Genomic DNA, 13,457 nt, shown 5'->3' with positions numbered 1-13,457 from the left:
AAAGTTAAAAAAGAAAAATTGTAAAAGTGTACTAGGTGATTTAACTGTGTAACATTATTTTCTATCATGTATTAATTTAATAACAAATTTATATATAAAAAAGAAAAGGTTAAAGACATTTAGGTGGCCCAGTGTGGCACTGTGGGGTAATGCGTTGGACTGCAAAGTCAGTTTGAACCACACAAAGTTGGTGGTTCAAGCTTGCCATTTACTCCTCAGAAACCCTATACAGGGTTGCTATGGGTTGGAACCAACTTGACAGCACTTAACAACAACAACTTGCCACTTGGAGTCTTAGTGTGGCATTGTAGCATAAACAATGGACCATAAGGTCAGGGACTGAAGCCCACCCAGCCACTATCAGTTGGACTCAACTTGATGGCACTCAACAACAATCTGCCACCTAAGAGTTTTTTTAAAAAAATTATCAACCTCGTTTGTCAATTGTTTTTGTAAAACATGGATAAATTGCTGATGGATGCTTATTGGAGCTGATTATTTCTAGTTTCAGATTAAAATGAAGATTCTCCCCACTAGATTTTCTAATGCTGCCTTGCATTTATCTATAATCTAACCACTGATTCCACACTAAGGCTAACTCATCGGGAGTACAATAGAAAGTATTAAGATGGGGGAAAAAAAATTATTTCCTAAACTGAGGTTTTTTAATTCACACACAAACTGTTCTGTGAAATTAACTGGTTGCAATCCCTGCACTGTATCAGCATTCTCCCCATTTCCACTTGGCTTTCCCCTGTTCCTCTTTCCTGCCCTTCCGGCCTTTTTACCTTTGCTTCTGGGCAAATGTTGCCCCTCTGGTCTACTAGAGTTGATTGTTCTAAGGAGCACATTACTCACAAGTGTTCATAGTTTATTTTATGAGGTCGTCTGTGATTTGGTTGGAAGGTGGTCTCTAAGAGTGGCTTTAGTTCCATGTTGTAATAGTGACTTTGGGCTATGGGTTCCCTCAGTCTCTATCTGAACAGTAAGTCTGTTTTATTTTAATGAATTATTTTGTTCTATATTTTCAACCATTCTAACCAGGTGGATCTTCCATTGAGTCCCTGCTAAGAGCAGATGGTAATGGTGCCTGAGCATCATCTAGTTATGATCTCAGGCTAGAAGAGGCTGCTGTTCTCAGGTGCTAATAGCACGGTGAACTAATTGCCTCCTTGAGTCTTCAGTTCTCTTCACTCTCACTTGTTCAGGCAGAAAAAAAAGAACAATACTTGCATCTTAGAGATGGCTGCTTGCAAGCTATTAAGACCTCAGATGTTACTCACTGAACTACAGTGTAGGACACTATGCCTTTATAAACTATGCTATGCCAGTTGATCTAGCTGTTCCCCAAGATTATGGTCCTTACTATTAGCCTTCACGCCCAGCAGTTCAGTCTTGCAAAGTGTTTGGTTTTGACTAAGAAGTTGCCATAACTGTGCCTCTATGTGTTGTATTACATATATAAATATACATGTAGCAAAGATCAGAATGTATGTAGAAATATCCACAACTATGCCTATATGGAGTCCTGGTATGGCGCTGTGGGTTAATGCGCCAGACTGCAAAGCAGTTTGAACTGCAAGGTCGGCGGTTCAAACTCACCAGCTGCTCCTCGGAAACCCTATACAGGGTCGCTATGGGTCAGAACCGACTCGACGGCACTCAACAACAACAATGTCTATATATGGAGTTTGGCGTGGTGCTGCAGGATAAGCACTGTATTGTTAACCACAAGGTTGGCGGTGGAAGTCCACCAGCTGCTCCACAGAAACCCTATGGTTGGTTGGTTGGTTATGTGTTGTGGAGTTGGTCTTGACTCATAGCGACCCTATATATGGTTTCTGAGGCTGTAAATCTTTACGGATCAGAAAGCCTCATCTCTCTCATGTGGAACGGCTGCTAATTTCAAATTGCTGCCAACTCATAACCACTACGCTACCAGAGTACCGTATAGAAACCCTATACAGGGTTGGAACTGACTCGACGGTACTTAATGATGGTGGCAACGACATATCTACATATAGGAGCCTTGGTGGTGCACTGGTTAAGTGCCTGGCTGCTAACCAAAAGTTCAGTGGTTCAGACCCACCCGACTCTCCAAGGGAGAAAGATGTGGCAGCTTGCTTCCATAAATATTTACAGCCTTGGGAATCATACAGGTCAGTTCTACTCTGTCTTATAGGGTCACTATGCTTTGGAATCCACTTGATGGCAGTGAGTTTGGCTTATACCTATATATCACATAGTTCCATATGACCTCACACCCTATTGAGCATACAGATCTACTTATGTATCCACTCACAAATTGTTAGTATTGTTGCAGAATTGTGTATGTTACAGCTCTTATTGTCATTATCCTTTATTTTCCTACCTCTCAGTGTCTTTATTTAATAACCTTGGTCAAGTTGCACAGACTTTGCCCGTATTGTGTTGCCTTTTCTTTCACCAGAATTAACATATGTCTACTTAGTGATTTGTCCTTCATTTCCTCCCATCCCTGGCAACAATCAAAGAATGTTAATTTTTGTAAGTGGAAAAAAAATCCCATTAAAGCTAAAAAACAAATCTTTTAAAGTGCTCAGCCTGGCTAAACAGGCAACATAACACATTTGGATAGTATTTTCTAGAGAACAAACACATAATAGAAGGGGTTCTGATCTTTACTTACCTCAGCAGCTTCAACCTGTTGTTTGATGATGGATGGATCAATGCCTGGGCTTTCCAAGTCATGGACGATATCCTGGGTATCTTTGATGGTGGTCAGAAGAGCTGCCATGTCATACCAGAACTTCTCTGCTAATTCAAGGACGTCAAGGAATTTCACTTCTCGCTCTTCAGCCCGAGCTTTGATATCCTCCCAGAAGAACACCATTTGATCCAATTTATCCTGGATTTCTGAGGTGGTACAGAAGAGATGTGAGCAGGGCTTCTCTAAGTACTTGAAATCAGCCCCATTAGAAATTCCAACTAATTCTGACATTTTCACTAAAATTATCCTAAAGAAAAGCTCTGAAAGTTTATAATTAAAAGACTTCTACCTTATACTTATTAGATTTTTATCTTAGCAATTTTCCCTTATGCTGGTCTCTCACTTAAAGAAATCACACAGATAATCTGGAAATATACTGCTCAAATAACAAAACTTCCAATTTACAAAGGAGTTGGGACGAGAACTCTATTTCCAGTGTTCTGTACTGCACTTGTTATATGTTCCCATGTGAAGTGTTATAAGAGGTAGTTATTTTCTACCCATTGTTGATACTATAGTTTACTCACATTAGGGGGTTAAAGGAGTATTTGTTGCCTGGTCTGGGAATCTAACAACCAATTGTAACCTTGCTTCATTGGGGAAATGTGTTCTGAATTCTAAATTATTTCCAAACGACTTTCAGGAATACTTATTACTTGGATACAACCTTTACATTCAGTGAAATACATCCATTGGGAGGCTGGAGATAACACAACCTAGAATTTATTCTATTGATTTTCTTTAAAAATAAGTAGATTCTTCAAGCACCTTTTGCAGCCAGATCCTTGTCAGCTCCCTGAGATCGCCCAATGAGCTCTTCTCCACGATGTTTCAGGGCCTCAAAGGAAGGCTGTAGTTTTTCTAGCTCCATGGTGGCACTTTTATTGTCACTGATGCACTCTCTGATCTTGTCTACTTCAGCAGGGATTGGTGGTGGCATGCGCAGGCGAGAGGAAAGATTCTCCAGAGTCTCCAACATGGGCTCAATTTTATCATGGAACTGAACAAATGTTGGACTATTTAGCCATCACAATAATTCTATCATACTTTGGGGGGAAATATTAGGGAATAAGGCCAAGGTACAAAGCTACTATTGATTAGGATAACCTGTACTACACCCAGCAAGAACCCTGAGGCCTACTAAGTATTGGGTTTAGCTAAGAAACTGCTTGGGCATAGTACATCAGAACTAACCTATCAGAAAAAAAGATGTGAAAGCTTATTTTAATAACCAAAAGATATGAAATAATATACCAGAAATAAACTCAGATTGTTACTGCTGTCACAACATTTCTCCTATTCCAACTAATGTGACAAAAAAGGGACAGGACTATGAAACTGGTGAGTCAGTGTCAACATGCCAGATGACAGTTGCATGCAACACACTAGACCAACAAGATAGATGCCCTCAACCAGCTAAGTAAATGGAGGGGAAACTCAATATGCACGTGACTAGGAGTTTAAAAGTATCAGGTCATGCAATTTAACAACCTATCATATGTAACAATGAAAAAGAAAAATGTTGGAAAAATTAAAGGGAATTCAAAAGTTAAATTAATTTGCTGTTGTGAAAAGCCATTGAGTTGGTTTCAATTCATAGCGACCCCATAAAGGGTTTCTGAGGAATGGATGGTGGATCTGAACCACCAACCTTGCAGTGGGCAGTCCAGTGTTTATCCTACGCTACATCAGGACCCCACTTAAATAAACTAACTTTCCACTTCTCTGGTACTTTCAAAAACATGACTACAATTGTAAAATTCTCATAATGAAATAAGAAGTCCTGGCGTGGTGCTATAGGATAAGCACTGGACTGCAAGGTCAGTTTGAATAGCAAGGTCGGCAGTTCAAATTTACCAGCCACTCCTTGGAAGCCCTAAACTGGGTCACTATGAATCGGAACCAATTCAATGCAAATTAACACACAACATAGTAAAATATGGTGGAAATCTTAATAATAAATCTACTTCCCATCATTACCTCACTTTGGGTTCTACGCCAAATTAAATTGGCATAATTAACTACACGAATTAATATTTACTCCACTAGGGTTAAGGGAAATTTCCTTATTGATAATGACCTCAATTTCCAGCTTTATAAAAACATCCTAATCCCAGTGGGAGTGGGTACCTTACCTCTGTAATCTGTAATGGTGGGCGCGGTCAACACAACAATGAAATGTGACGATGTGGGGAAGACAGGAGCAGGCAGCAACAACATAAAGTAACACATTCCACAATGTGAGTGAGAGATGGGATGGAAGGTGGGGGGAAAAACTTGAGTAAGTACAATTATTAACCAAGAATATTGACTAAACATAGGAATAAAATATCCAGACATGACAAAAGTACCACTCACAGTAATATATTAGTTGAAAAGTATGTAGTTACATGCTTTAAACTCAACTGCTGGGGGTTTATACTTCTCTTATGCTCTTGCTTCTCCCCACACAAGCACCTCTCTGAACTAGTAACTAGCTGGTAATCTCTTGACCAATAACTGTGCTGTTATTCTAACTTTTAAATAGCCCCAATAGGAACCTGTGGCTTTTCTTAAGACATTCATTGCTTTTGAGTCTGCAAGATGAGTTTATCCAAAGCCATACTTGCTAAAGGATGAAGTTTTCATGGAAACAATCAAAGGTAATATAACAGGCAATATGCATTTTACCCTCCTTACAGTGTTAATTACACCAGTGATTCTTACAATAAAAATGCAGATAGTCTATCTATAGTGTATCAATAACATGCTGGTCAGAGCCTTCCTGGAAATAGAAGTATACCTGATACAATGATGACATCTTGCTTAGCCTAAAGGACAGTTGAAGGTCATATAAGCTTAAGACACACATATACCTGAGCAGACTGAGAAACAGCCTCGTCCAGAGCCAGGGCCCGTTGGCGCACCTCCTCCTTGATTTGGGCATACATGTTTTCTGCTTTCTGGTATTTTTCTTCCACCATTTCCCCTTCTTCAGGGTTTAGCTCCTTGAGTTGTGGACCTATCTTCAGTAGCTTATCAATATGAGGCTTGTGTTCAGCAATGGATTCCCTTAGTTGCTATGTAAAGAAAAATGGATTAAACCATGAACACTTTTATACCAGCTTATTTTGTTCAGATACTCCGGCCAGAGCTTATTTTTTAAAGTAAGTTTGGATGTCCCATCACCCAGGAAACCTTCCTGGCACATCCACTCTTACTGTCCTTCCACCCCTGTACAAGTTTATCTCATTCTCCTCTGTACTCGTAAATATCTCTACATCCTGAATTGTAATTTCCACGATTTAACATCTGCTTTCCTCACCAGAATGAGACACCAAGCAGATATGCTATGATTAGTAACATTTCTTGAACTTTATCTGCTCCTTGACCCTACTTCTGCCTCCTTCCAATTAACAATTTCCACTTAAAGGAAAATGGGGTTATTGTTGTTGTTAAGTGCCATCGAGTTGATTCCAATCCATAGCAACCCTGTATAGGGTTTCCAAGGAGGAGTAAGCATAAACCACTAACCAGAAATAAAGGTTTAAAAGGTGCCCTTAATGGTAACAGCATTATTAATGGCAACAGTTGAAATGATATATAATTTCCCCTTTCATCGTATCTAATATGCAGCAAAGGCTTCCTGACACTTGCCCATGTCTCTCACTCTGGCCAGTGCCTCACCAAATGGAAAGAGCCACCCAACCCTACACCACAGTCCAACAATAGCCCCGGTCCTCAGATCAATTTTAAAGGCCTTTGGTTTTTGTTCAGTTACTCCTTTGCTTCTGCTCTAATACCCAGCTTCTTCCTGGTATCTCAATAATCTTATTCTTTAATTGATTCATGTTAAAAGGGGAGAAAGTATTAAGATGCGTATTTTTACAGTGTAAAGAAATTCTAAGTGATTAAGAATTCATTGACATAGAACTTACATCCAGTAGACACTAATAAATATATTGTTGTTGAGTGAACTGTGGAACTTATTTTCAGTTTGGCAATAAAATAAAATTATTTTATCTCCTTACCCTCATTTCCTCTTGCTGCTGCCTAAGCTGCTCATGATCGATAGCTGGAGGAGGTAATTGTGCTATAAGTGTTCGAGTTTCCTCAATCCAGGGGCTGAGCTCCTCATAAGTTTCCCAAAACTGGTTCACCAAAACCTGTGCCCGCTCCAGGCGGGCATAGCGCTCTGAATTGAGTAGGCTTATAGCTTCATATTGCTGTATTAGTGACTCTGTCTTTTCCTATGAATCAAAGAGCAAAATATTATTACTATCATGAACTCTTGTTTTAAACACACACACATACACATACAGACATATGGAGTCCTGGAGTGGAGCTGTAGGATAAGCACTGGACCACAAGGTTGATTTGAACTGCAAAGTTAGTGGTTCAAGCTCAGTAACTGTGCTATCAAGTTGGTTCTGACCCTTTGCAACCCTGTATAGGGTTTCTGAGGAGTGGCTGCTGAGCTTGAACTGCCAACTTTGCAGTTCAACCTGACCTTGCATTCTAGTGCTTATCCTACAGCACCATACCATCCATATACATGAAAAATTCTGAAGAAATACACATTAAAATATTTTAATGGATTAATCTAGAAGATTATAAGAGATTTTAATTTTCTGTATTTATCAGATTGAAAAAATATTCCTATTAAAAATATGTGTAAATTTATGTATAAATATAAATATGTATCATTTCTACACTTAATAAGCTATAGAAAAAAATTTATAAAGGCAATAAAATGGCACAAGAACAACAGAGCAAAATTAACCTCTCAGTGATGTTGCACAACTTTAGATCTAGCGTTATTAACATGGATCATCTTAGACTGGATATTTTAGGGACTATGATGGAGTCTTTCTTCTTTGATAAACAAGTCTCCACAAACTTGGCATTTACGTGCTTCATACATTTGAGATGAATAGCTCAGTTGGGTATGATGATTTCTGAGAAAACGGTAGTTAATCACACTCTTTTTAAAACACAAACGAAACTGGTGTACAAACTCTCTCTTGCCAATCATTTTAGAATGGGATATGCCTCTTTAGAAGAGCCTAAAGAAGGAATTAATGCCTGCATATGGTTCTGCAAAGCCTATCATAAATGCCTTAAACATTACTCAAAGCTTATCTGTATGGACTAAGGAAAAACAGCAATTCCTCTGCTACATTATATAACATGGCTGTTTAGACATTTATGAACACATGGGATAAGACTGTGAGTTCTAGGACATCAGTGTGGGCGTTACTACCCAGTCAGTAATAAGAAAGCTTAGGAGGAAAAGTATCTCTTATACCAGCATTTCCCAACTGTAGTTCTAATTCACCATAATAAAGACTAGAATATAAATGTAGTGAATAAATAAATGCAATTCACCTGTAATACAGCTTTCTGTTCCTCCCCACAAGTGCCAAAGATTTCACCACGATGGCTGAAGAGTTCGTCCATTGAATCTTTGTGTCGAATGATGTCAATGGAGAAAGCCTTTGAAAAGTAAACTATAGTTAAAACAAGAAGTAAAAGGATATTAATCTCCTACCTAAGCCTGTGCTAGTGAAGTTGGCCAGTGAAAACTCAGACACAGTCCATGATAAATTTCTTGCTTTAAAGCTTTATTTGCTCTTAAAAAGTTTGACACTTTACCTATTCATACATCTTCAAAACCTATCTTTTAGCAGCTTAAAAAAAATCACCTCTCTTAAACATTGTTCATGATATTGCTAACTAGTTTTTATTAAATTGTTAACTATTCCAAATTAATGTGCCTATATTTCCCCTTTGAAAAAGCAAAATAATTTGTCCTTATCCCAAGTACTCATAGTTAACTTCTATTCATCATCATGACATGGACTCACCCCACTTGACTTGGGATAGCGACAAACTTTCTCTCAGTCATACTAAGTTCCTGATTATTCTACTAGGTCATGACACAGTGAGTACATTGATGATACACTTACCTTCTGTACCTGAAGCTGAGCTGTGGTCTGGTCCTGTTCCAGGCGAATTGGACCAAGGGCCATGAGTTTCCGTTTTGTTTCAGCAACCCAAGCTAGTTCTGCATCAGCAGCTTGCTCATACTAACACAAGTGTTTAGAAAAAAAACAAGACAAGTCACCCACAGACAAGGTCCTACTTGACTGATATCAAGGACTAGGCAGTGTTTCATTCTGTTGTGCCTAAGATTGCTATGAGTCAGTATTGACTCAACAGCACCTAACAACAACAAAGGTCCAACTTGTTACAACTATAATTTATTACTCAACGTGGAAAGGCCTGAATTTTCAGTAATACAGTTTACAGTTCAAAGTAATGCCAAAATCTGTGAGAATTTCATAAAACTACAAATCACGATGCAGACAAATATCATATTTCAACTTCTTTAGAAAGAAGTTACAAAACTAAATTAGTGGTCCTAAAGTTAGAAACAACAGCAGAAACTGACATAAGGACTTTTGTGATGCTTTAGGATCAGCACTGGACTGTGGACCACAAGGTCAGCAGTTCAAACCCACCAGCTGCTTCTTGGAAACCCTATACAGGGTTGCTATGAGTTGGAACCCACTCAATGGCACTTAACAACAACACACATATTCTTCTGATCAGTGGTTTTATAATGCTGCTATCTTTATGCCAATCTTCTCTTCTACCCAGACACTGTGGTTACGGGCCACCGAGTTGGTTCCAACTCATACCGACGCTGTATAGAATTTCTAAAGCTGTAAATCTTTGTGGGAACAGAAAGACTCATCTTTCTCCTGCGGAAGTGCTGATGGATTAGAACTGCTGACCATGCAGTTAGCAACCCCGCTTACAATCCATTATGCTACCAGGGTTCCTTTGAAGAGTAGTGGTCCTAGTTAAATGTTTAACGATGGATGTACTTAGCATGGCCGCAGACAGCTGAGTCAAGTTAACTACGTACCTGGTCAGCTAGAGAAGCATAAGACCCCAAACCTTTAAACAGTAATGGTAGCTAGATCTTGATGCAGTAACAAAGACGACCTACAAACATGTTCTACACAAGTGCTTTTTTATGAGCATTCCCCAGCTTTGCCAATCCATACAAGCATATAAAGAGAACAGCAAGCTTCTCGAAGCAAGATAAATGTCATATTGAAATATCTGGCCCAAGACTAGGGATATCAATGAAGATGTATTTGGGATATACTTGAAGTCAGAACAAACTTCTGTGTGGTTCAGAAAGCATCTGCTTATTACTATGAACCCAAGGAATCATGATATATTAACTGGATTTTTTTTTTTTTTTTTTTTGGTGCTATGACACATTAATAGCTGTGTATCCAGTTATGAAGAAAAGCAAATAGCTTCTTTCCATAAAGCAGGAAGCAAAAAGATGGAGGGAAATATGACACCTGTGTTTACCGAGATGTTTCTATTTTGGATGGCTCCGCTATTTTGGCCAGCATATTTGATAGTAATTATAGTTCTTGGTTCCTTCCTCTCATCCTTCTAATGTTAAGGCAGTTAGTTGATTATGTCAAACTAACATTGTGATGAGTTGCAAACTTTTGAGTATTATCTACTGTAATGACAATCCATCTGTTTAGCAGGGGAACAGCTATAACAGCTAAAATAAGACCTCATGTATCAGGTTTTCTCTTCTCCAAATTCTTCTCAAACCAAAGGGGTCAAGCACATTGAAATTATGAGAACAAAGCTGGATTCATCCAAACACACGTCTGCCCAACCATTTACCACCATTGCTATATGTTTGTTACATCAGGTAACTGATCTCATCATTCTTATTCTTGAGCTTATATTTCAGGGGTTATGGTAGTTACTTCCCTCAGAGATCCCCATTGCCTATGATATCAACGTAAAGTTGTTATTACCTGTTGTGATCTCTGAATAGCAGCATCAATTTCATCCACCCGTTGTCCAATAGTGTCACTGAGCAGCTTGTATTGCTCGTTGGCATCAGACACAAGTTTATCCAGTCCTTCTCTGGCTCTCCAAGGTACCAGCTCTAAGAGAGCACGGCTCACCTCATTCACTGTGTCCAACATCAGCCTGTGCTCCATGACCTCCTTCTTTAATTCCTAAGGAAGGAAAACAGCTTTCAGGCCATACCTTACTAAATAAAGGGCATCAGCAGCTGTGCTGGTAGAAAGTACTGTCACTACCACACAGCCCAGCTATCTTTCCTTCAGTTATATTTTTCCTGTCTCAAATTTTTCAATCATTCTGTAGTCTGATTTTAGGCTTGTTGTTGTTGTTAAGTGTTGCTGAGTCAGTTCCAACTCATGAAGCCCTATGAAGCACTTCTGAGGAGCAGCTGATAGGTTTGAACTGCCGATCTTGTGGTTTGCAGTCCATTGCTTATCCTACAGTGGCACACTAGGAGTCTGATTTTAGGCTTGTTGTTGTTATTAGGTGCCATCGAGTTGGTATCGACTCATAGTGACCTTATGCACAGAACAAAACGCTGCCCGATCCTGGGCTAACCTCACTATCGTTGCCACACTTTGAGTCCATTGATGCTGCCACTTGGCCAATCCATCTCGTTGGGGGTCTTCCTCTTTTTCTCTGACCCTCCACCCTACAAAACATGATATTCTTCTCCAGTGACTGGTCCCTCCTGACAATATGTCTGAAGTATGAGAGACGAAGTTTGGCCATCCTGGCCTCCAAGGAGCACTCTGGTTGCATTTCTTCCAACACAGATCTATTGGTTCTTTTGGCTGCCCGTGGCACTTTCAATAGTCTCCTCCAACACCATAACTCAAAAGCACAATTCTTCTACGGTCTTCCTTATTCACTGACCAGCTTTCGCATGCATATGAGGTTAATGAAAATACCATGGCTTGGGTCCCGTGCACCTTAGTCTTCAAGCTGACATTCTTGCTCTTCAACACTTTAAACTGCTTATTTAGAACTGTCTACAAGACTCCTTGAGACAGACTATCTCTGAGGTAAAACCAATGGTGCTCCTGTATTTTCCCTAATTTCAACAGAAATGATAAATTATACTTTAAACATAGGCATTTAACTTAACAAGTATCTACATAGTATTTAAAATTTTATTAGATCCTACGTGAAAATCAAATATAACCATGGAGCACTCTCTAGACAATGAATCATGAAGATACATTGTAAAATGTTTGTATTAAGCAAACAGCCTAGGAATCTGGCGATCAATAGTCTTTCTATAAGCCGTAACAATTGTTCTTGTACATGTATTCTTTAATGTCAAAATTTAGTGTCCATGAGTAAATCAGCAAGGAGGGCATCAGAAACCTTGGTTTAGATTTAAGGTAGAGACAGTTAGTGATGAAAAGTAAAGATTTGAAATGAAGGACTCTAAGAGGACTGTTTAAGGAAAAACAACATGAGATAGCAGCTCACCTTCTGTCTTTGCTGAAACTGGGGTATCTGTTCCCCTGTGGGAGACTGTCCTCCACTGCTTGCCAGCTCTTCCTCCACCTCCCTCAGCCACCCAGTCAGTTCCTCATAAGTAGACTGGAACTTGGTGGCCAGCTGCCGGGCTTGCTCTAAAGTTCTGAGGGCCTTCGAACTAGTAACTGTGATGTCTGTATAGCGAGTCTTGATACCATCCAGTTTCTCCTGGATAAGCAACACCTCTTCACCTATGAAAGACAGTATGTGATTATTCATATTTAAGAACTCTAGGGATGAGGACATCCCTTTTCTTCAAATCAAACCTTTACTTTTACAATTGGTAGTGACCTGTGGTAGTGATTTCACAAAGCATCCCTCACCATAAATAAAAGACACCATCCACTTGATAAAAGAAGCTACTTCTAAGACTAATATCTGGATGTAACTGCAGGTGTTTCCAAGATTCTTGTTACTTGAATCTATCAGTGAATACTGACATTGGACTTAATCCATTACGGAAGGAAAGTAGATAGGGGGAGATATCATCTACAACCAGATGGGAGTTAAACAAAATCTTTTAGTTTTCATAAGATGTAGCAGGACAGAGGAATACATGTTCACCAGCCTGCCTAGAGCACATGGTAATACAATAATACAATAAATTCGTAGGAATCACATATCAAAGAGAAGTGGCTAATACATGGGGCTTACTTCCCTGGATATGTGACAGTTTCTGTAATTAGAGAGGTGTTGAGACACACTTTTCAAAGTACCTGTGGTTTGTTTTAGAAGAGCCTGACCATTTTTAATAGCTTGATCTACATTCTTCTTTCTATTAACAATCTCTTCATTTAATGCCTGAAAGGAAAGAAGAGCATTAATCCCCAAACCACGGTAAAACAAAGTCAAAGAAATTTAAGACTTTAAAGAGACCAAATTTAAAGTAAAGAGAAGAGCCTTTTAAATGAATGCTAGCTCAGTTGTTTTTTTCTTTTTAGACATCTGGTATTTGATTCTTTCATCATTAGCTACTTGTCGAGCCATAGCGACCCTGGATAGGGTTTCCGAGGAGCAGCTGGTGAGCTTGAACCGCCAACCTTGCAGTTTAAACGGCTTTGCGGTCTGGCACATTAACCCACAGCGCCACACCAGGACTCCATTAGTGCTTTAGCTACCTTTAATTAATTTACCCAAAATAACTAAATCAGATATCCAAGAGCAAGCTTGCCTTTCTATTGGATAAGGGATTTAGGACTAATCAGCTTTAGTAACTTTCTGGTATCAAACCTGAACCCAAGAAAGGCCAAAGTGCAATGCAACAAATACTGGCCCAAAATACAGAATAAGACATAAATTT

General features: G+C 39.2%; 1 protein-coding gene across 1 annotated transcript in view; it reads right to left on the bottom strand.

Annotated features, from left to right (window-relative positions):
- LOC102830374 (microtubule-actin cross-linking factor 1-like) overlaps positions 1 to 13,457 on the bottom strand; it is a 474,365-nt gene that overhangs the window by 54,376 nt on the left and 406,532 nt on the right. The window contains exons 58-67 of the mRNA XM_006867570.1: positions 12,874 to 12,958; positions 12,107 to 12,348; positions 10,594 to 10,800; positions 8,698 to 8,817; positions 8,117 to 8,224; positions 6,760 to 6,978; positions 5,605 to 5,808; positions 4,885 to 4,893; positions 3,518 to 3,749; positions 2,669 to 2,895 (exon numbers count right to left, since the gene is read on the bottom strand). Of these exons, the coding sequence (XP_006867632.1) occupies positions 2,669 to 2,895; positions 3,518 to 3,749; positions 4,885 to 4,893; positions 5,605 to 5,808; positions 6,760 to 6,978; positions 8,117 to 8,224; positions 8,698 to 8,817; positions 10,594 to 10,800; positions 12,107 to 12,348; positions 12,874 to 12,958 (1,653 nt within the window). The remainder of the gene's footprint in view (positions 1 to 2,668; positions 2,896 to 3,517; positions 3,750 to 4,884; positions 4,894 to 5,604; positions 5,809 to 6,759; positions 6,979 to 8,116; positions 8,225 to 8,697; positions 8,818 to 10,593; positions 10,801 to 12,106; positions 12,349 to 12,873; positions 12,959 to 13,457) is intronic.

Source organism: Chrysochloris asiatica, unplaced genomic scaffold, assembly GCF_000296735.1.
Source record: "Chrysochloris asiatica unplaced genomic scaffold, ChrAsi1.0 scaffold00106, whole genome shotgun sequence".
NCBI classification, from domain to species: domain Eukaryota; kingdom Metazoa; phylum Chordata; class Mammalia; order Afrosoricida; family Chrysochloridae; genus Chrysochloris; species Chrysochloris asiatica.
This window is presented reverse-complemented; position numbering and strand designations above follow the sequence as displayed.